The following is a 22,763-nucleotide window of genomic DNA, read 5'->3' on the forward strand; positions in this document are numbered from 1 at the left end:
GTAGCTCTGTAGAAACCTCTCTGCTGTCCGTGGTTAGCAGATGAAGGCTGGCCTTGCATTTCCTTCTCCTCACCTGCGCCTCGGTCTCCCTGATATTCCCCGTGTAGGAGGTAGTGAGGGTCCATCCAGTGCGTGTCCCTGGGACTGTATGAGGTAAGTGAGCACTGAATGGGCCGTCTTTCCGGGGCCAGCGTCCTGTCACCTGATTTGCCTGGTGACAGAGTTGCTGAGAGAAACGAAGAGGCACAAACTTGGCGGCTGCTCCTCTCTCCACAGAAGGACGTCTTCAAGTCGGATCTCCTCATGTGCTCGGTGGCCGCCGTCCTGTCATTTGCAGTGAGTGCCAGCACCGTGTTCCTGTCCTTGCGAGTACGTGTCCATTCGCTGGTCCTCCCCCCGCGTGGGTTAGAGGACAGTGGGGCCAGGGGAGGGGCGCAGAGGGCCCGCTGGGAGGTGAGGAGGTGCACCGCGCGCTGGGGTTTGGTCCACGCAGCCTCGGCTCAGTGTTTCGCTCTCTCGTCCCCCATCTGGGGCTGTGTTGCCGCCACGGCATCTGCCTGCCTGTGGACCCTGCACCGTGAGGACGGCCAGTAGCAATAGGACAGGAGGAGGCCACAGCACGATGACACGGAGGCCACAGAGCCAGAAAGACAAGTTAGACAAACCACGGTAGAGAAATACGGGTGGAATTTCTGGCTTAAGGTTCTTACAGGCATTTGCTGCCTCCGTATAAAAATGTTATATATTTTTGAATTCTTTCCAGGAGGAAAAGTCTATTAGCTGATTGTGTTATTCCTTACCTCTTCTTTAAAAGAAGTATTCGGGTGAGCAGAGTTCCCCGGCCGGTGCTCCCCGCACCCCAGGGGCTCGCAGCACAGGGGGGCCCCTGCCACGTGAAGAGATGTTCAAGGGCCTGAACCAGACGCGTTGGCCTGTCCTTACGAGGAAACGGGGCTCGGTCCCTCCTGGCGGCCTGCCCGGCCGCTGGACCCCAGACGTGCCCCTGTCCTTGCAGCCGTTCCTCAGCGTCGTGCTGTTCGTCCTGGCGGGCGCCGTGGGCTTCGTGACCCATTACCTGCTCCCCCAGCTCCGCAAGCACCACCCGTGGATGTGGATCGCACACCCCGTCCTGAGAAGCAGGGAGTATCGGCAGCGGGAAGTGAGAGGTCAGTAAGGTGACAAAGGCGGGGTGCCGGTGCGTTGGCCGGTGGGCATCGCGGGGGGACTGCGGGCCATCGCGTCGGTGCTGCCGCCCAGAAGGGGCGTGTGCACCTCGGAGCATGCCGCGGGGCCGGGAGCAGGAAAGCTGGGCTGGGGTCACTCAGACGCATGTCCTATGAAAACAGGAAGTGGTTGTCAGCACTGAGGACAGGTTAACTTAGGTCCTCCCGGCCTGACGGTTGTGCTGTCCCAGTGAAGTCGGTGGGGCCAGCGGGAGCACTTGACAGCCCCGCCCTCCACCAGACGGAGCAGGCGCCGCAGAGCCGGCTTAGCCTGCAGGCCCGCCCGGCTGCAACCCTTGCTCAGCCGCACCGAGACTGCGCTAGGCTGGCCGGCGGTTCCCAGGGCTGCCCCGCAGGACCACGAGACAGCCTGTACCCTGGCAGGCAGAGCTTCTAGAGAAGAAACCGCTCGGGACTTTCTCTGCTAGGTCTCCCTGGCTCTGTATTGAACAGACGGGGGAAGGATGGATTTATCTGCATTTTCAGACACTTGGAAGTTATTGTCACTAGAGTGAGTACCCGGTTACCGAACAGTCTACCCATCATAACTCTTGTCATCACAGTCTGGGCACAAGGGTGCGTGAGTGGCACCCAGGTCTAACTCATGGCCATGTACTGGACTCAGCCAGGTTTGTCATCCATGACCTCAGTATGGTGTTGGTAGAAATTAGGCTCTTCCACAGGATTGCGAGGAAAGAATTCCACGGACCACGCACGGGGGCACGTGCTGTGGCAGGATGATTCACTCAGTTGGAAATAGAAGAGAGCCCCTCCTGGGCTCCGATGTCCCATCTCTGTTCGTCCTGCTGTGGGAAAAGTCCAGCCTTGTCTTCATCAAGGCCACGGCAGAGGCCAGGGTGCACAGTTTCTGTTTCATATTAAAGCTTAATTCTTTGAAGCCTGTGCGGTTTGGGCGCCCAGTTGCCGCTAGACCTATACGGTCACGTTCTCCTGCGTGAGAGAGCACGTGAGCAAATGGGGCGGGAAGAGAGAGGGAGAGAAGGGGAGAGACAGAGAGACGAACAGACAGAGACAGACAGAGAGACACGGAGAGAAAGACAGAAAGACAGAGACAGAGAGAGAGACACAGACAGACAGACAGACAGAGAATGCACACTTCTGCGCTCTTTGTTCCCCTGGGATTATGTATTCTGGGGCTTTGGGGGAACCAGGAGCTTTTTCAAAATAACCAATCAACTTCTCAAGCTTTCGTGTACTTTTCATGGGCCCACCCCTTGACCAGTGACCTCTTTCCCAGGTTAGATGGACAGGCCTCTGTGGTCAGCACCTCCCCCTGTGCCATCTTGGCTTCAGCTGAGCATGTGCTCACCTCCCCCTTGATTGTTCTGACCCTGCCCAGGTGACTGTGGGGACAGATCAGCGGTTCCCTTGGGGGCTGGTGGAAGCTGCAGCTCTCTGGTGAAGCAAACGTGTTCAACCATGTCCGATCCCTTTGCTTCCTTCTCGCTAATGGTTACGCATTTTATTCATCTTTGTTATCTCAATACTTAGCATAATCCCTGGTACACAGAAGGGACCCCGTGTTTGGTGAATTAAACTTAATTCACCTTCAAAAAAAAAGTTGGTTACATAAGATAACAAGTAGCTAGTGTGGCAGAAGGAAAAGGGAATGGGGGGGGGGAGGGGTGGAATACAAATACAAAAAAAAAAAAAAGATTCACTTAAGATGCCATAGGGAATAGAGAGTGTTTCTTCAAGGAACATCTCGGGGGTACAGGAGCTGCCTTCCTTTGAAACAGCTGCGTCAGGAAAACCGGATGGTTTGGTGGAGGAGCATGGTACCTGCTGCCAGCTCGCAGGGCGGGGACCGTCCGGGCTGCGGGCGCATGGGGCCCTGGAGAGCAGCACCAGCTAACATCACAGCCTCACCAACTGACCCTCACCAAGTGTAGCAGGCTCGTTTTAAGTTGATAATTTTCTATGGCCCGCAAATGATGGTATAAACACCCAAATGGCCCTTGGCAGAAAAGAGGTTCCCCACCCCTGGAAGTTGCAGGAGAGTAACCAGACTGGCCCTTCTCATCTGCAGCAGGAGGGACCTGAAGGTCCCCTGCATCACGTATGCTCTCCATGCGCTGATCAACATCCGGTGCCACTTAAATGCGAATTGTTCTCAGTACGGTGAACACTGCTCAGAGCAGGAACAGTTCATAATGGTTGGTTCATGACAGTCTCCCTGCAGAGCATGTCCATCCGGACGGATGCCTGCTTGTGCGTAGGCAGAGGAGCTGATGAACAGAAAAACTGTATGAAACTTCTGCCGGGTTAATTAAGGTCACATTTCCCAAACCTTTAGGAAGACTAAGTATTGATGAAATTAGCGGCATATTTGGGGGGTTATTTTTTGGCATCATTAGTAAGGAGTGGACAGGGAGTCGACGGCAGAAACTACACATTTTGTCTCTCATCACCGTCTGTCCCGACGCCAAAATCCTTAACTGCTGCAGGAAGGAAAAGAGAACTTGTGGCATCAAGAGAAGGGAGAATAAGACAGGTCAGGTGTGGCCCCCTTACTGTGCCTGGTCAGAGGGGTTCCAGTTTATATCTCGGGATGTTTCGTTTGTTTGTTTAGTGGGGTTGTTTTCTTCCCTGAACCTCACAGTGTAAGTGAGAACCATTGATCAATTTGAAACCTGCATGGCCTCTTCAGTAAGGGTTCCCGAGCAAGTGGGTGAGTGTGAGTGTGTTGCCTTCTCTCTGAGGGTGATGGAGCTGGTGGGGGGTCGTGTAGGGGGCCGCGGAGACCTGCAGGTCAGCACGGGCTCAGCCAGGGGCTCTGTGGATGCCCTTTCACTTGCCCACACTGGCTGTTTATAACCTGCCTGAAATCTAGCCTAATCTGGACAAATTAGCCATGAAATGAGAAACACATTGCATTTCACCATTATGTGTTTTGGAAGGAAAACCCAAATATTTAAAATATATGGCATGAGCTTAAGCCCTGCTGCCCATTTGGTATCGCCCATGTCCTGAGATTCCCTGATGTTGAATTGCTGTCAGAGGCAGAGTAGATGTGCAGTAATTTTGGTTGAATGTACAAATGAGTGATCATGCTTTGTCAGTCACCAGAGGAAGAGGCTCCTGTAGGCGGAGGGAAAGGCTGGCGTGAAGGACCAGAGTGCAGTGTGTGTAGTGACAGCCACACAAACAGGCTCGTCCCTCTGAGCAAAAGTGGTGGCGGAGAAAGCTTAAGCTGTGATGTTTAAAATCAAGTTTGCATTAGGATAAACAGATAAAAGATTATACAAATTAGAAAAATATCCATTGTAAATCTCTTTTAAATTATATATTTTAAATTCACTTATAAAACTAATCCACTGATGAGTCGTGAATTTACAATTCTTGAATGAGATTTACTTTGCAATTTAGCAAATTCTGCTTGTCGGTTTGCAGACAGGCTGGTGTCTGCAGGTGAGAGATGGTTCTGAGAGAGACTGCTCTTTCTAATGTATTTTTTCATTTACATCAAAGGAATACATCGTGTTAAAAATCACATGGAACAAGCTGTAATGAAAGGCAATGACCCCCTGTCAACTTCTTCCCATTTCTGATTCCTCTTCTTTAGAAAAATTTATTTTCCACTCTTTAAATATTTCCTCTGGTGTTTACCATAGTCCTTGCAAATAATGTGCATGTTCCACTATTTCTTGATATTTCAGGTTTGCCTATCTACTGACTTCCTTTTATGAAAGATATTGTGTTCTTTCTCTTATCTTTCTTTATACATTAACATTTTCCCTTCTTTGCTTTTAATTTTTGTTAAACACATACTCAGTTTTTTAAATTGATTGATTTGAGAGAGACAGAGAAAGAGAGAAACATCGATTTGTTGTTCCACTTATTTATGCATTCATTGGTTGAGTCTTGTACGTGTCCCTGACCGGGGATCGAACTTGCAACCTTGGTGTATTGATACAATGCTCTAACCGAGTTACCCAGCCAGGTCCCATACTCAGTCTTCTTTGATTGGTAAATCTGATTGTGTTCATTCCTAATGCAGTTGTATACCTAATGATTACATTTCCTTTCTGTTATTTCTATTTCTGCATATGCTTGCCTTTCTTATAGCTATGTAAAATACCTCTCGGGCAGTTCTCCACACAGGAAATCTGTCAGATGGTCTCTGAGCTCTGCCCTGCAGACTCCCTTCAGGAACCTACTCCACTTGTTCCTTGTCTACTTCCCCACGTAGAAGGAAGCACATTCTCCAGCCCCCCCCATGAAAAAGTGCCTGGGAAGTAAACTTGAAGACTTTGGCTATGTCAAAGTGTTTTCATTTACTTTGCACTTATGGGTATTGCGTAGCCTGTGAGGATAGAAGTGCTCCTTCCAGAATCATAAGGGAAGGGTCCATTGTCTTCCAGCTTCCACTGCTGTGTTGAAAAGTCAGATGTCTTTCTGACTCCTGGTACTTTATGTATGACTCGGCTTTCCTTGCAGGAAGCTTTTGGAAAGTTAGGAGGGAATTAAACTGTCATGGCCCAGAGAACAGGCTCTGAAACAGTCTAGATGGGCTCAAATCCTGGATTTGTCGTGTTAGTCGGGCTTAACCATTGTGATTCAATTTTGCCATCTGTAATTGGGCGTTCCTACCACAAAGTTTTGTTGGAGGATGAAGTTAAGAGAACAGTTGGCATAACCCTTGGCGGAATGCATTCAGGGAGTCTGTCCTCCTCCTCTTCCCCAGGGTTCAGGAATTTAATCACTTTGCACCTTTCTTTGTGCCCCATTTCACACATTGTGCGAGGCTGTTGGTGGCCCATTATAGTCTCAGGTACATGTCCTACAGTTATAAAATTTTTGGTCCACAGGTGACAATACTACCTGTATGATCACAGAATTTCTGCAGTGATTAAATCAGGCTGGATATGATATATGTAAAAACCTTTCGCAATGTATATCGTGCTAGATAATTGCCTGATTTCAAGCATACAGGCTGGCTGGGGTCTTTGGGAGGTGTCATCTGTGTGTGCTGAGGAGATGACACGGTTCTGGGAGGACGGATTCTCTCCTGTCTGTTCCCCCATAAAGAGATGCTAGCTGCAGGGGCAGCTGGAGGCCTAGAAACCCTCTAGAGCCTCTTTAATTGAAAGTGACTAGAATAGTTCAGCATGAACTGGACCAGTGCTAGAGCACGTGGTCTCATTGGTCTGATGCTTCCATAGGAGCCTGTACTCCAAATGCCAGAGACACGCTCAGAGCTGATCTGTCAGAACATAGCCCGTCAGTCGGAAGCCTGCCTTATTAATTATTCCATCTGTGATAATTTCCAGGCACGTGCTCTTCCTCTCCTCTCTTTTCCTCCCTGCCGGCCCTGCTCCTCCCACAGCTCACGTTCTGGCTGCTCTGGTCTCCGCCTGGCCCACTGGGAAACCCACGTTCCGTGTGGGTCTCCACAGGCTGGGGGAGGGGGGAGGGTACCGGGACTGGCAGTGGTAGCAGGCTCACACCGCAGCAGGAAGAAGGAGAGGTGGCATCCAGTTACCTCTGCTCGAGGGGGAGCAAGGCCATGGCCACTGGGGAAGCACCTGTCAGCATTAGGAGGGACAGCTCAGTGGTCAGCTGCCAACCTCAGACCCAGCTCTCCAGCCGGTCTCAGGGTAGTGCCCCAAGTGTCCCCTGGGGTTCTTTCTGCTGCCGATAAAGCCAAAACTATGCTCAAATAAATGGGCTGGTCAGTAATTGGAGAAGTAGAAAAAACTAACCCTAGAAAGCAGGCAGTCGTGAAAGGCCGTGATGGACACTGGTGCCAGGCAGCAGAGTGGGCTCTGTGGGTCTGCGGCCTGGCGGGGGCCGAGGGGGCCCCGGAGGAGTGCGGTCCACCCCGAGCGACCGTGGGCGAGGCCACCGTGATGAGTCCGGACCCAGTCTCCCTGAGGGACACCTGTTGAGGTCTTACCTGAAATAGCTCAACCCTCATAGCACTTTATGATGGGATAATACATGGAGAAGCCAGGTGGGGAAGAGAAATGGTGTTTTAAATAATCTTGTTGTTTAAAAGCCATACAAGTCACAGCGTGCTGTGGAGAAGAATTCTGGTCCGGTCAACGTGACGCCGTGGAGCACCTGCGGGTCTGGGGCCGCGCTCTGTGGGAGCAGGTGCGTGGGAGCATGAGCCTTGGCCGGACACGTGTTCTCTCGGGCACTGCCCTTCTCGTGCCCACGGGGAGACCTGCGAGAGGTCTCAGGGGCGCTCTATCTCCACCGAATGGATGCGGAAGTCAGTGGGGTGGTTTGAGGGAAATGACCTTAATATTTTAAAAAATTGAGTTAGACTTTGTATCAAATGAAATGTCAGATGGACTAAAGATTTAAGGAAAAAATTCGAAGGAAGATGAAGAAGAGAAGGAACCTGACTAGCACTGAAGAAAAGAGGGGTCAAGTGTATGGTCTTGGTTGGAGAAGAAGAAAAGAATTCTCTGAGACCGACCCCAAAGTCAGAGACCATTGAGGAAACAGTTCAGACATTTTATTCCTTGAAAAACGTAAATAATTTTCTGATTCCCGAATGCTGTTCTTCATCAGCTTGTCTTTGTCTGAGACATCTACCGTGACCCTGAACCTGGTCGTATTTCGCAATTTGTTCACAAATACTCACAGAACGGACTGTGCAGAAAGCTGGGCACCCCCCGGGGGCAAGACCACCATGGCCGCACCCGGGAGGGGCCTTTCAGGAAAGGGACAGGTTTGGCCAGGAGTCCATCTGAGCCCCTACAAGGCAGGCCATGTGCCCCGCGGAAGCCCCGCTTCTCCCCAAGTTTGTTCTGCTGGGTGTCTGCCTAGTTAATTAAGTTGTTAATCAATCAGTGATGTCACCCGAATGTACTGAGTGGCTCGTAAGGAAAGGGTACAGTGCCACATGCCAAGTGTGAGGGACAAATGCCACCTGGTTCCTGGCTGGGGAAGAGAGCTGGACAGTCAGCACACAGACAACGTGCACAATCAGTGTTTGAAGCCAAGTTTGCAGGGAAAGTATAGGAGGCCAGGAGGGAGTATATAGAGGTCCTCATTTGCATTCGAGGAGGTGACATTTACTGTTCGGCCTAAAGGTAAAGAGGCAGTTAGCCCTCGAAGTGCGGGGAGCGGACCCCGGGCACAAGAAGAAGCCGGGCCCCCCCAGCCTTGGCTAATGGGAACAGCAAGGCCATGAGGACCCTGGGTTTATCCTACACAGAATTATAGGGCCTTGAGCGACAGGGCAATGGGATCTGCTTCACATGAAAGGGTGGCCACCTACCCTCAATGCGGGCGACTGCTCTGGGAAGCGGAGCCTGTTTCTAGAGGACAAGCCACACGTGTGCACATGTGAGGACTTGACAGGCCGAGACTTGGCCCCACAAGAAAGACGACAGTGAGAAGCACTCACAGGAAGAAGCATTTGCCTCTAGTGTGGAGACGCTCCCAGGGGGGCGGTCATTCCTTTCTGCAGGTGTCTCTGTCTTAGACGCCTCAGGGGAAGGGCCCTGAGCCAGCTGTGCCCGCATGGAAATGCTCGTGTGCACATCTGGCCCCTACAGGCAGGAAGCCTGGCGTCCTAGCAGCTTACAGCGTAATTCAGGATTCAAATTCAAGAAAAGTATCTTCCTAAAGATATAAACATCCTGCCCTGGCTGGTTTGGCTCAACAGTTAGAGCGTCGGCCCTCGGTCCAGAGAGACCCGGATTTAGTTCCCACGAAGGGCACATGCCTTGGTTGCAGTTTGTCCCCGGCCCCAGCTGGGGTTGTGTGGGAGGCAGCCACTCGATGTGTCCCTTTAAGTCGATGTTTCTCTCTCTCTCTCTTCCTCTCTCTCCCTCCCTTTTTATCTGAACAAAAATGGAAAAATGTCCTCGGGTGAGGATTAAAAAAAGATAAAAACGTCCTGAAGATTTTCTGTTAACTTTTAATTACTGAAAAAGACTTATTTTAGCAACATAAACACCTAAAGAAACCCAGCCTGAAAAGCCTTTGAGAAAATACGAAGTGTTCAATCGGAGTAAGTTCTATGTAAACTTGTAAACGGCAGTGAGTCTGCTCTCTTTTTCTCGAGGGCCTGCTATTCCAGGGAAAAGAGACGTAATAGTGCTAAAGCAATGCATTTTTATGGTCTCTTTGCATATTTAGGACATTACAGAAAGGCAGTTATAAAATATCACTGCAAAGATTTTCTTTAACTTGACTTTGTATAAATATTGAGACAGTTTGGGGACTTAGGAAACATATTTATCGTATTATTGCATTTGTAAGCTTTCTTTTTATTAGCTTTTTATGGTCACCCCGCAAAAAAGATTAAGTTTAAGTTGTTTGGAATTCAAAATTCAGGGTTCACACTTTAGTTTAGCTTCCTTCTCCGTGATGGTTCATCTTTTCCACGTGTCTCCCTCAACTCCCAGATAGAAACACTCAGCACAAGTCTGATTTATCTGTGAAATGTTTCCTACACTCTAGACATTGTAACATTCCATTGGAAGAAATTACTGACCTTGGTGGAAAAATTCTAGGGATGTATGAGGGTTAAACTGGAATTTTCTTTGAGCATACAAATGGGCAGAACCTGAGTCAGAAGTGTGGAGATGGTGGCATCTGGGATTGGCTCTCTCCAGTGGCTCCTAGATATTTAACTCCCTTTCCACGTCCCTCCCCACCCTGCTTTGCGGGGTGTGGCACCGAACACCAGGGAGACTGTGCCTTGGGGTGGATCTTACCTAAGGTGTTTTCCCTTCGTATACGGTGCGTGTCGCTGTGAGTGCGGACAGGGAGAGGTGTGTGCACTGTCCTCTCTGCCAGACGGTCAGTACAGAGGGAGGCATGTGGCTGCTTGTCCGTCACACTCACCTGTCCCAGGCTGTGGGCCCGATCCCCAGTGGGGGGCATGCAGGAGGCAGTCAATCGAGGTTTCTCTCTATCTCTCCCTCTCACTTCCTCTCTCTCTAAAATCAATAAAGGAAAAAGAATTTTTTTTTAATAGTAAAGGTTTTAGAAACTTAGGAACGAATTGGTTTCTAGTTCTCTACAAGTTCTCTTTGTCCTTTAAAAGTCCAGCACAGACCTCCTTTGTAGCTATCATCTTGATTGCATCTAACAGGAGACCAGTTATTAACTAAGGACCCTGGGCCTTAATTGTTCACAAATGGGATCGAGGCCGTGTTGAACGTATCCGTGCCTACAGCTCGCGGTTCCAAGGTCAGACAGCGAACGGTGCTCACGGTCCAAGACATCTAGAGCCCAAACGTCTCAGCCACGTGCCTTGAAGTGGTGCTGTGATATAGTCACACACACAGTAGTCACACACACACAGACACACACGCGCGCGCGCGCACACACACACACACAGTTCCGCTGAATAAGTACTTTCGCTTTCAAATATGAGGAAAGACATGGATGAGGAATTCAGGGTTTATCAGTGATTTCTCGCATTATTTGAAGCTCACTGCTTTATGTGTTCCCCGGAGGGGAGAATGGAAATTCTTATGGCAAACCCATATTCGTTGTCATTATCTGCAGAACAGCCTTGCAGACTGAAACGGGGTTGTGTCCCTTCACGGGAACCAGCCCTCTGCCCACTCACTGGAAAATGTCTTCTTCTGAAAGTCGATGTGACAAGCACTTGAAAGTCTGCCCTCATACCCCTCCCGCCCGACGCCCAGGCCTCCGCAGCCGTGAGCCACTCGACTGTCCCTTTAATCCAAGGGCTTTTCTGTCAGCACTGCGGGATGCGGTTGGCTTGTATTTCTCTTAACTTACATATTTTCACAGGAATCTCGCTGTGGTTGTCATGCTTCTCTGAATTGGTGACAAATGTTGATAGAGCTCTGAAAATGTGTTTTTATAAACCAGCTGAGTTGCATTTAATACGATAGTCTCAATCTGACACTGTTTAATAAATCGAGAAATCAGAAAAAGTGAATTCATAGAGAAGGAAACCTAATTCTAACTGGTTGTATTTTAGGAGAGAATGAAATGGGAAATGTTATAGTTAGAATGATTTTTGTTTTGTAATCAAAAAATAATTCTGTTAGGCCTCATTTTAGTTCCTCTTTGTCCAATTAATTTTTCTGAGTCCCCCAAACACTAAAAATGGTAGGATGAGAATGAACATTTACTGAGCCCTAACTCTGGGCCAGGAGGCCTTCTGCTGGGTATGGAAACACCGACCATTTAAGACCTGGCACCTCCTCCTGACGAATCCGCAGTCCAGTGGGAGATGGACGTTGAGATGACTGTCTGAGGCGACTGTGCTGTAGCTGCGGAAGTCACAGCACAGCGACAACACGGGAGTAACACGCTCAGCCTTGGAACTGAAGGTCACACGTACAGAAAGCCCGGCTCCGGGTCTGGCCGACGCCGAGCAGTGGGGATGTGGCAGTGGATGGAGCCCCGGACAGGGCGGGGTCCGCTGGGAGCAGGCAGGATGGGGGTGGACTTTGTTTCTAAAGAATGTGGAAACAATAAGAAAGTCAATTGAAAATTAGACTCATTTGTACTGTTCCCAAGTGCTGACAGTCCCGAATCCAAACAGTGTCAGCGTGGGGTGGCCCCCGAGAGGGATGCCTCGAACTCTCTGCCTGGAGCCATGGTCGTGATTCTACTGGGAGCAGCCGGGGGCGGGGGGGTTCCAGATGGCGGGATGCTGGGTCTGTAATAAGATGAGTTTCTCGTAGGAGTGTGGAAGGACGGTCCAGGCAGCCTCCAGCACACCCAAAGGCGTGTCGCCAGAGTGGTTGGCGGCAGTGCCAGGCAAGCAGAAGTGATCGGCAGTGAATGGCGGTGGCCAGTTAGATGTCCACATGGAAAACAAGCCGTCTCAACCCCTCGCATGATACACAGCCGTTAATTCCAGAAGCTTCAGGTCTAACTGTGAAAAAATGAAACAGTTAAAGTCTCCGCAGAAAACAGGAGAATGTGGTCACGACCTTGTCCTTTGAAAAAGAACACCAAAGACTCTAACAGGAAAAAAAGTGAGAAGTTGGAGCATATCAAAATTAAATATTTCTTTTCTACAAAAGATAACTATTAAGTGAGTGAAAAAACAACCCATAAGATGGGAGCTTGTCCCCATGCGTACATCTGAGTAAAGACAGAGACCTGGAATGTATGAAGAGTCTCTAAACATCAGTGAGGAAAAAGCCAAGCAGCAGGCATGAAGAACCAGGCGGCAGTAAACATGAGAAGCTCTGCGGCTTGTCACCAGGGAACGCAAACCCCACAGAGTGCCACCCGTTCTGCACCCCCAGCGCAGCTAAGACGAAGGGGGAGCCGTGTTGCCAGGACGTGGGGCACACGGAGGGCGCACCGGCCTTGTCTGTGGGCGTGCAAACGGGCACAGTAACTCTGGAAAACTGCTTGGCGGCATCTCCTGGAGCGTCCCGCACGCACACTGATAACCTAGCAATTCCACACCTGGCTGTGTACCTCAGGTCTGTGCACGCTTACTGAAGGACGTGTGCAAGGATGATCTGGAGCACGCCCATCACAGGCGTGAGCGGGAGACTGACCACCTGCCCCGAGCAGCAGGCTGGAGAGAACGGTGAGCCGGGACAAGGAAAAGGGACAGCTGCGCTCAAAAATGTCAGCGAGTCTCACAAACATGTTGAGCAAAGGGCACAGAAAATAGTAGGAAGAGCCAGACATTGTGATCAGGGTTGGGGCTGGTTACCTTGTGGGCAGTGACTAGGGTGGGGGGGCACTTTGAAGGTGTTACTTAATCCGGTTGCTCAGGGGTGTCATCAGAAGTAATAATGAAAGTTATGGGTGCCGGACCTCAGTTCGAGGAAATGAGGACAATGACAAAGAGATCCAAGGACAGCAGGGGACCAAGGGCAGGGATGAGGAGCCTCTTAGGAAAGGTCTGAGCAGGCGTGGGGACAGTGTTTTAGAAGGAAACGACTGTGACGTTTCCAGCCTCAGGTGCAGCGGGGTAGACCGAGAGGTATCAGTTCTTTCCGCAGGAGGTCAGGAGTGGCCACGCCGCGCACAAGCCCAAACCCAGGGGCAGAAGGTTCAGCGGGAAGCGGGAGCAGGACACTGACGCCTCTGCAGCAAGCGCGCTGCGCAAACAGGAGCTGGCACCGCGACGCGGGTGGCAGGGGCGCGGCACGAGGCGCGGGTGGCAGGGGCGCGGCACCCAGGCGCGGGTGGCAGTGGCGCGGCACCCAGGCGCGGGTGGCAGGGGCGCGGCACCCAGGCGCGGGTGGCAGGGGCGCGGCACCCGGCGCGGGTGGCAGGGGCGCGGCACCCAGGCGCGGGTGGGAGGGGCGCGGCACCCCGCGCGGGTGGGAGGGCGCGCGGCACCCGGCGCGGGTGGCAGGGGCGCGGCACCCAGGCGCGGGTGGGAGGGGCGCGGCACCCCGCGCAGGTGGGAGGGGCGCGGCACGAGGCGCGGGTGGGAGGGGCGCGGCACGAGGCGCGGGTGGCAGGGGCGCGGCACGAGGCGCGGGTGGGAGGGGCGCGGCACGAGGCGCGGGTGGCAGGGGCGCGGCACGAGGCGCGGGTGGGAGGGGCGCGGCACGAGGCGCGGGTGGCAGGGGCGCGGTACGAGGCGCGGGTGGCAGGGGCGCGGTACCCAGGCGCGGGTGGGAGGGGCGCGGCACGAGGCGCGGGTGGCAGGGGTGCGGCACCCAGGCGCGGGTGGGAGGGGCGCTTTCCACTTGGCAGTGGCGGGAGCCTTGCACCTGCCCTCAGGAAGGAGCTTAGAAGGAATGGGGAGCGATCGTGAAGATTTGTTTTTGTATTTCACGCACTTTCACGAGAGATAAAAACCCTTTTATCTATATGTAACATATATACTATACCTACATTTTATGAACTGTATATCAAAAGCTTCACTTCTTTTTTTAACTTTTACTTTTTTATCATATCGGGGTGACACAGGCTCACAAAGTTAGAGGGTTCCAGGTGCACAGCTCAGCACACCGTCTACACCCAACTGCGTCCACCACCCCGTCAGGTCTCCACCCATCACGTTTACCACCCTTTACCCAAAACTTCATTTCTTATGAAATAACCCCTTTCCAAATTGACACTTGGGAACATTGCATATTAACCGTAAGAATACCTAAGTTGAATCCTACCCCACATCCTTACTTTTTAATTTTTCTCCAACTCTCCCTTCCAGCTTCATTTATCACTACCTTTTAAAATTGTTTATCTTGATGCTCTCTCATATCTTTTTCTTCTACTCACAGTTGTTGCTGGGATTCTGTTTCTTATTTCCTCTGTCATGAAGTATTTCCTCTCTGTCCATCCCCACCTTTCCTATCTCATCCAGATTAATCCCTGTCAAGCAAGATTTCTGAATGCCAAGCCACTCCTTGTATTTTAAATCAAATGTAGAAAGTAATTGTGTTTTTAAGTTATAAAAATAATACATTCTTATGTAGACGTGTCATCCACATGAGAAGAAGGTAAGCGACCAGCTCCCAGTTCTGTGTGTGTGGTACGTGTGTGCGTTTGTGTTGCTTCCTGAGACCCGTTACATCAAGTCCCAGGGAAGAGTGTCGGAAACAGCACTTTGTCTCCTGAGCTGCGGGGCAGCCCTTTGATGTCACCGCGGGTCACTGGTGGTGAGTGTGAGCTGTCTCTTTCATGAGTGGCTTCTCGTGATCCCAGCAACGTGGAAATGGTGTGGCTCTTTCTTACTTTCTGCTAGAGATGATTGGGGTATAGCTTTTGTTATAAATCGTTGAGGAATGTGACTGCAGCAGTTTGATGGGGTTGCCGTCCGTCAGATTTGCAGGTTGAGGCGGTGAGACGTGCTGTGGAGAGAATCGGTCCCCAGCACATCTGGCTCACTGCCCACCTCGGGTGTGGGGTCCACCTCAGCCTCACAGTTACCAGCAGAAAGGCGAATGCGGCAGGTAATGAGGTGGGCCCTCCGAGGACCCTGGCCCTGGACCTGGTGTGCTCTCCCCCTGGGGGCGGGCGGTAGCCCTCTGGCTCTTGCTCTGGTCCTGCACTCCGGAGGCAGAAATGGATTATTTTCCCAGCCCCTCACTGCGTCCTACAGAAGTCTGTGCCTGACCAGTCAGACCAGGCACAGCTGCTCCCAGAGAGAAGAGTCCTGAGTGTTACCTGAGAGTCACGGCAACTGTGCCTTCCACAAGAGCCACCCGGGGAGGGGAGCAGCTGTCTCCTCTGCCGCGCGTGGTAGGAAAGAGGCTTGGCCCAGAGGATGGGCAGGACACACAAAACTGAGGCTCAGAAAGATGCAGGTAATTGGTAGAGTCTGGATGCAAACCCTGGTTGGTCTGACTTAAAAGCTTAGCCTGCGTACATGGACTTACTCTCCCTGTGCCTCCCTGTCGGGAAATCACACCGGAATGGAACACACTCAGGGTGCGAAGGGTTGGGGGTCAGCTCTCTCTTATCTGCATATGTTGCCCAGAAATTTGATTGTGGATGTAAAGGTTAAAAAGAGGGAGAGAAGAGCCCAGAAAGTAGACCTAACCTCCCAGTAATAATTATATTTGGAAAAATCAACCGACTCGAGAAATTGGGGAAAGGCCTATATTTCTATAGATCAGTGATTTTCAACCCTTTTCATCTCATGGCATATATAAACTAATTACTAAAACTCTGCAGCACATCAAAAAATATATTTTTTGCCGATCTGACAAGAAAATAGGTATAAATTTGATTCATTCACACCAGATGGCTATTGTTGTGTTGGCTGCTGTCATTTTCTTAATCTGACAATCTAAAAAAAATAAGAGGTCAGTGTCCCTAGCTAGTCGGGTATTGCATGTTTTAAAAATTGTTGCAATGCCCTGACCGGTTTGGCTTACCGGTTGGAGCTTTGTCCTGTGGACCAGAGAGTCCTGGGTTCGGTTCCCACTAGGGGCACGTACCAAAAAAAAAAAAAAAATTCTTGCAACATACTGGTTGAAAATTGCTGCTATATACTATTATTTATGAACTGTGTTGGACACAGCTGAGGTGCCGCCCTGAAGGAACATTGGTGCACCATGCTCTGTGTCTGGTCTACTAAACCAGCAGCTTTTTAATTAAAAGGGAGATGGTACTTATTATCACATGCAGTTAAAGACAAATAATCGATCAGTGGCTGTTCTAAGTGGCTTTTGTGTTTCTTTCAGATATCGCCCATTTAATGTGGTTTGAAAGACTCTACGTTTGGCTTCAGTGTTTCGAAAAATATATCTTGTACCCAGCAATAATTCTGAATGCCCTCACTATTGATGCATTTTCAATAAGCAATTATCGGAGACTTGGGACCCAGTAAGTGGATAATGGTTTATTCTCCTAATGATTTGACAGAATGTTTTCAAAGCCTAGTGAAAGTTCTCTAAACAGGCTGCAGCTGATGCTAACTTCATGGTGGTCTTTTACTGAGACGTGCTCGGGCTGGGTGGTTATCTGGGGAGTGACGGGTGCAGATGACATTAGATCTGCTGGAAGTGATGTTGTGAATAGATGTCAGTAGATTTGAAAACCGCCCTCACACTTAGGGAGCGCTCACACGGTGTCAGAATCCTGCGACTCCAGCGTTCTCGGAGTTCCTGCCTCCTGTCGGTGCATTTAGCTAATGGTCTGCCACTTTGTGCTCGAGGGAATGTCACTGCTCTCTCTGCGTTTATCAGGAGAAGCGTCACAGCGACAGAAACAGAGCACAGAGACGCCATGTCATCAGGACACCCGTGCTTGTGCAAAGCACTGACAATGTGCAGCTGAGTCATTGGTTTCATATATTAAAATTCACTCTGAATTACAAATGGAAATCTACTGGATTATTTGTGGATTTGTCTTTCTGACAAAAAGGTTCTGATCAAGGAAGTTGGTAGAGTAGGTTATGAAAGAGATTCTTTCCCAGACTTGCTTATTAGTCACGTTGCTTAAACATTACATGCCCACGTCCACCCTGATGCATAATCCCAAGCAGACGAATTCAAACCTGCTCTTCCTCTCGGGGTGCGATGAGGACACGTGCACGAATGTTTGCCAAAGACTGGGCAAGCCTTCAAGGCGTTTGAACACTGGACTTGGAGTGGGTTCATGGTCACACAAACAGACGCTGACAAAATGATCCTCTAACCTCCCGACCTGCCTTGCTTCCAGTCCAGGCCTGGTTCAGTTAGGCCAGGCAGGAAGCCCGTGTCTTTGGCACTGAAAATCCCAGGCTTCAGGTCCAGGGGTGAAAATTCGTCTCATTGGTTAAAGAAGGTGGACGATGGGACTACGGTGTTCCTGTAGAGTTTGGGTGGGGCCCAGTGCAGGGGGTGGTGCTGCTTCTAGAACGTGAAGTCCTCCTCCTGGTGGCAGGGCTCTCCTGGTACAGTCCCGGCTGACCCCAGGATGACCACTTAGAACAAGGCAGATCCTCCATTTCCAGGGTGAGGACTCAGTCAGAACCAAAGTAGCAAAGAAGGTACCGGTGCTGCCCGGGGCATCGGCCTAAAGGGTTTCAAGTTCCCCCTCCAGCCCCAGGACCAGCCCTGGGCGAAGACTGCAGGTTGAGGCCAAGCGGCTCTGGCGTGGCAGAGGTTGGATGCAAAGGCTGAGAACAGACAGACTCACGTGAACAGTTCGGAGAGTCCAGCTTGAAGTCATCTCACTGTGTAATCCCTGAAATTTCTTTCCAGACACTAAAGACAGAGTGTATCACCTGACTTGTGTACCTCCAGGTATTCTCAACTTCCAGATGATACCCACAAAGTTCTTTCTTTCAGAATCCAAAGCTGACAGTCCTTTCTGTTCTTGAGGCATCCATCTGAAGACTTAATAACAAAGTCTCCCGAGATTTCAGACCTCCAGACCCGCCGTTCTCAGACAGACCGCAGGAGGCCACAGAGCAGTCGCCTCCAGGCCTGTTGAACTGCGCCCGCCTCCTCCGTTGAGAACCGCCTGGCCCGACGGTCAGAGAGTGAACGCGGTCATCACAGGCCCTGTTTATTATTCAGCTTTCCATACCAGCCGCCTGGTGAGTGGTGACGGATGGATGGATGACCGAGGGCCGGAATCGGGTCTCTTGTTAGGTATTCATATTTCCTGGCCTGACCTACACGGATGCCTCACAGCTGTTCCAGGCCGCTGTTCGCTGACTGTTAGGTAAGCCTGATGAAACCTTCAGCTGGGCCTGTGACAGTCCATGAATCAGAACCGAAGCCATCACCATGGCAATGCTATAACAGCCACGACTGCAGCCCTTCAGCTCTGCCTGGATAACCCCGACATCACCCATGTCGCTGAAATCAAAGTATCCCTAGTCTTGGGACCCTTATCATGGCAGGGCGTTGGCTGTCCCCGAGGAACTGTGCCCGGGACTGTTGTCAAGGGCCGCGGGACCCACTGTCAGGCTCTCACACTGTGCTCACCGTGGGCACCGGTGTCCACTGGGAAAGGACGGTGGGTTGTGGAACAACTGCACTGCAGGAGCACGGAGGACTTTGTGCGAAGTGACAGAGAGCATCCCCACGATCCCCAAACCTGCATGTAATCAAGGGCTGGTGTCTCTGGGATGCAGCGCACTGGGGCGTCCATCAGGCGAGAGGGACCAATCAGAGCCCCAGGTCTGAAGGCACGTGAGATGTCAGACGTGGGAACGGAATCCCCAGCATTAGGTCTCTTAGATGGCGGTGGGACACCTCCGAGGCGCAAAGACTTTGAAAGCACTTGTTAAACGCCCTCATCCCGTGACCTGAGGTCCGGAGCCCAGGATCCCTTGAGGTTGAGGGAAACTGAGGCATGGCCCCAGTTTTATGTGTTTTGCCAGAAAAAGAAAATCCTTTCAAGTGCTACCATTCTCCGGACGGCGTTCTCACCACTGTCCTTCTTTTGATGTCCAGAGGCTGTTATGGTTGCGGGGAATCTGGTTAAAATGTGCGAAGCCTGCCCTGGCCAGTTTGGCTCAGCGGCTGAGTGTTGGCCTGCGGACCAGAGAGACCCGGGTTCGGTTTCCGCTAGGGGCACGTACCACAAAAAAAAAAAAAAAGATATGCAAAACCCCCTGCAGAAAGACAGAGGCCTCAAGCAGGGCAACACTCTGTCAGGCCGTCCTGAGCTGTTGCCAGCAACCAGCCGTCTCACAGTGGACAGGTTGTTCACTGTTGACCCCCTGAGCTGGCGACCGGCCATCTCACGGTGGACAGGTTGTTCACTGTTGACCCCCTGAGCTGGTGACTGGCCATCTCACGGTGGACAGGTTGTTCACTGTTGACCCCCTGAGCTGGCGGAACTGCTCCCATGCACGCGGTCCTCCCTCCTCGAGTCACTAACTGACCCTGCACAAGCGTCCAGGGCGGCAGTCCTCACAGCGAGGTCCTGCTCCGCCTTCCCGGCGGCTCGGCCAGCTCCTTCCCTGGCCTGTGCCACGGGGAAATGTCAGTGATGTGACATTCAGCAGAAAGGGAGCGAGACCGGGAAGCTCATGCGCACTGGGATGGCAAATATGCAGAAAAACGCGGGAAGTTCATGTGCAAGAGTGAAAATGGCTTTGTTGAGATGATGGGTTTTCCCTTTGCAGAATTTCATGTTGACCGTTGTCACATGGCTGCTTCAGTAAGACTCTATCGTAAAAACACCGAGCAGGCCTCCCAGGGGCAGCGTGCTCTGATTTCTCACTTGCCCTGGAGCTCCGCGGAGCCGTCACCGCCGCAGGCCTTCAGACAAGCTCCCAGCAGCGCTGTGTCCTCTGGGGGGCGGGGGCAGCTGGAAGCAGGTGGTGGCGGGAGCTTTCCCTAGCGGCAGTCTGTGCGGGAGAGTCCCTCGGGGCTGAGTGTGAATCCCAGATCCGCCTTCGAGCCCTTCGACAGGTGACTCGGCAGGAAACTGAGTCTCCAGCTCAGAGACTCAGTTTCCTGCTCTGTCAAGTGAGGGTGCTCGCAGGCCCCCAGTTTGGCGTTTTGTGTTCACAAAGTGCAGATGTGCGGTAAAGGCCAAGCGGTGAGCTACTGTCGCTCACCTGGTCGTTTGCACACGCCACTGCTCACGCTCCTTCTCCCCTGACAGCTGGGACGTCTTCTTGGTGACCGTGGCCGGCATGAAGCTGCTCCGGGCCTCCTTCTGCAGCCCCGCCCCCCAGTTTGTCCACCTGGGCTTCGCCGTCATCTTCTTCCACTTCGACTGCAGAGGCCTCTCCGAGAGCCTCCTCCTGGACTTCTTCGTCGTGTCCATTGTGTTTAGCAAGGCAAGTTCCTGAGCTGTTCTCTTCATTTCAAATCCAGGAGGTGCGTTTCTCATCAGATGGTGTAAGAGTCTGAAACATTTTTTTAAAGTAGAGCATGACAGCCCTGGCCGGTTTGGCTCAGCGGTTAGAGCGTCGGCCTGCGGTCCTGGGAGACCCGGGTTCGGTTCCCGCTAGGGGCACGTACCTCGGTTGCAGTTTGTCCCCGGCCCTGGTTGGTCGTGCGGGTGGCAGCCACTCGATGTGTCCCTTCACGTCGGTGTTTCTCTCTCTCTGTTCCTCTCTCTCCCTCCCACTCTACCTGAACAAAAAATGGAAAAATGTCCTCGGGTGAGGATTAAAAAAAAAAGTAGAGCATGACATTAAATTGGATTACATCCGCAAGTTCCGCGCCTGCTGCCATTTTGAGAAGTTCCCCGCGGAACATATAAATATGCCATGTTACTTGCCAAAAATCACTAATTAATATGAATTAGCTGTTAGTGTTGCTTGAAATTTTACGATCTTTGCCTCTGCTAACAATCTCTATACAGAATTTCCCTAGCGCTCAGATGCTATGAATTAAAGGTTAGCAACCAGGCATTAAAATTTTTATTTATCTATTTATTTATTTTACTTAGCAAGCCTTTTGCTTTTAGAGGCAAATTTGAGACCAAGCCCTGAGAGCCGGGTCCCCTGGCACACGTTCCCCTCGCTTGTCTCAGGGCAAGAGCCCACCTGCCATGACGTCTCACGCGGGCGATGAGAAACCTTAACCCGCAGCAGATGGATGGGGTGTCTGATGTCTAGCTGAGGGAGGGAGGGTCCTCCGGGAGCTCGGCTTCTGAGCCCTGGAACTAAGCCTCGGTTTGCAAACAGACATGAAGAGGAATTTGGAACAACTCTCGGTGAGTCAGTGATGACACCTCCTCTCCTTCCCCCGCTCCCCACGTGCTGGTTTCTGCCCCGGACTGACTTAGCCCAAAGCCCCCTCTCTGGTTAACAATGTTTATGGGTATGTGCCCTGACCAGGAATCAAACCTTGGACATTTTGGTGTATGGGAGGACCTCCAACCAAATGAGCCACATTGAGAACTTTTGAATCATTTCTGTTCATTTTTCTGTTACTCATCCTTTCTTCCTACTGGTGTCCTCTCTGCTTGTTTTAAGGGACAGAAACTCAGAACTCTCATGTTATTCAGAAGAAGCTCCATAAGTAATTCCCATCACCCCATCCCCCATCCCTGCATGTGCATTTTCTGTGATGACTGCAGCTGGCCACTGATTTTTCTTTGTCCGAGCCCCTCCTTGGGTCACCTGTCATTTGCTCCTTAGTCTTCCTTCCTATCCCCATTTCCACATCTCAGGCTGGGACCCCGGCCCCGTCCACAGACATCGCTCTGTCTGCCGGTCCTGTTTGGTCTCGGTAAACTCATCTCACTTTTCTGACAGTGCAGATCACAGGCTTCCATGTCCTGCTTTCCTTGGTGATGCATAAATTCCCGTTATCCCACATAATCGATGTAAAATTGTAGCTTATTATCCCTAAAGCATTTATGAAGTTACTGTAAATAATTTTACTATTCGCGGGGGTAAGAGCTTATCATCAGAGGCAAACTGTGCTGGGATGCGTTGAATTCCTGACTCTGCCATTACGTATATTTTGACATCGTGATATTGGTATTTCTTTCTGAACCTCAGCTTCTTTAAAATTAGCAATGATGCTAATCTCACCAGGATGTTGCAGGGATTAACTAATATAACTATAAAAGCAATTTTTAAGTAGAATGTGCTTTCCGAATACAAGACAGTTTTTAAAACCATCCTGTGTACAGAAAGAGAAGTCACACACTGTTGGTGCAGGAGGGAGTGTGGCTGGTTCTCCACACCGATGTCTGGTTCCATCTCCTGTGGAGGGAGAGGCCCGGGAGGGACGGCGTGGCGTGAGCACCGTGAGAGCGTGGCTTCTGAAGGACCCCATGTCTTAGAGTCCTTGCTGGAGCCCAGGGGCCGCCCCACCAGGCGGCCTGCTTGTCAGCAGGAGCAGCCACCGCTGACAGCACGTGGCCAGCTGCGCACCTGGAAAAGGCTGGGGGACCAGAGGAGGGTGCGGCGCTGTTCCTGCCCGTCCACGAGGACACTGCCTGCCTCTGTGGCCGACGAGGGCGGGGGGCCCGCCGGGCCTTGTCTCAGTCTAAACCCCGGGACACGTCTTTGCTGCTGGCATTTGACTTCACCTGCTGTGACCTCTCTGAAGCACCAGGTAAAACACTAGACATTCCAGACAGACCCGCCGAGCAGTGTCCCCATCTCCTCCGATCGATTGGACACCAGCACACGGAATTCCAATAGTCTGCTTTTCGGCTGGAGATGATAGCTGTGTCTAGGTGGGGGAAAGTGAATAAATAAACAAGGAGACAAACACG

General features: G+C 51.4%; 1 protein-coding gene across 1 annotated transcript in view; it reads left to right on the forward strand.

Moving 5' to 3' along the window:
• The window catches only part of PCNX2 (pecanex 2), a 229,066-nt gene that overhangs the window by 100,499 nt on the left and 105,804 nt on the right, over nt 1–22,763 (forward strand). Inside the window, exons 18-21 of the mRNA XM_036277465.1 lie at nt 277–369; nt 1,016–1,166; nt 16,316–16,457; nt 20,184–20,361. Coding sequence (XP_036133358.1) covers nt 277–369; nt 1,016–1,166; nt 16,316–16,457; nt 20,184–20,361 — 564 coding nt within the window. The remainder of the gene's footprint in view (nt 1–276; nt 370–1,015; nt 1,167–16,315; nt 16,458–20,183; nt 20,362–22,763) is intronic.

The sequence above is a fragment of the Molossus molossus genome, unplaced genomic scaffold (genome assembly GCF_014108415.1).
Source record: "Molossus molossus isolate mMolMol1 unplaced genomic scaffold, mMolMol1.p scaffold_m16_p_23, whole genome shotgun sequence".
NCBI classification, from domain to species: domain Eukaryota; kingdom Metazoa; phylum Chordata; class Mammalia; order Chiroptera; family Molossidae; genus Molossus; species Molossus molossus.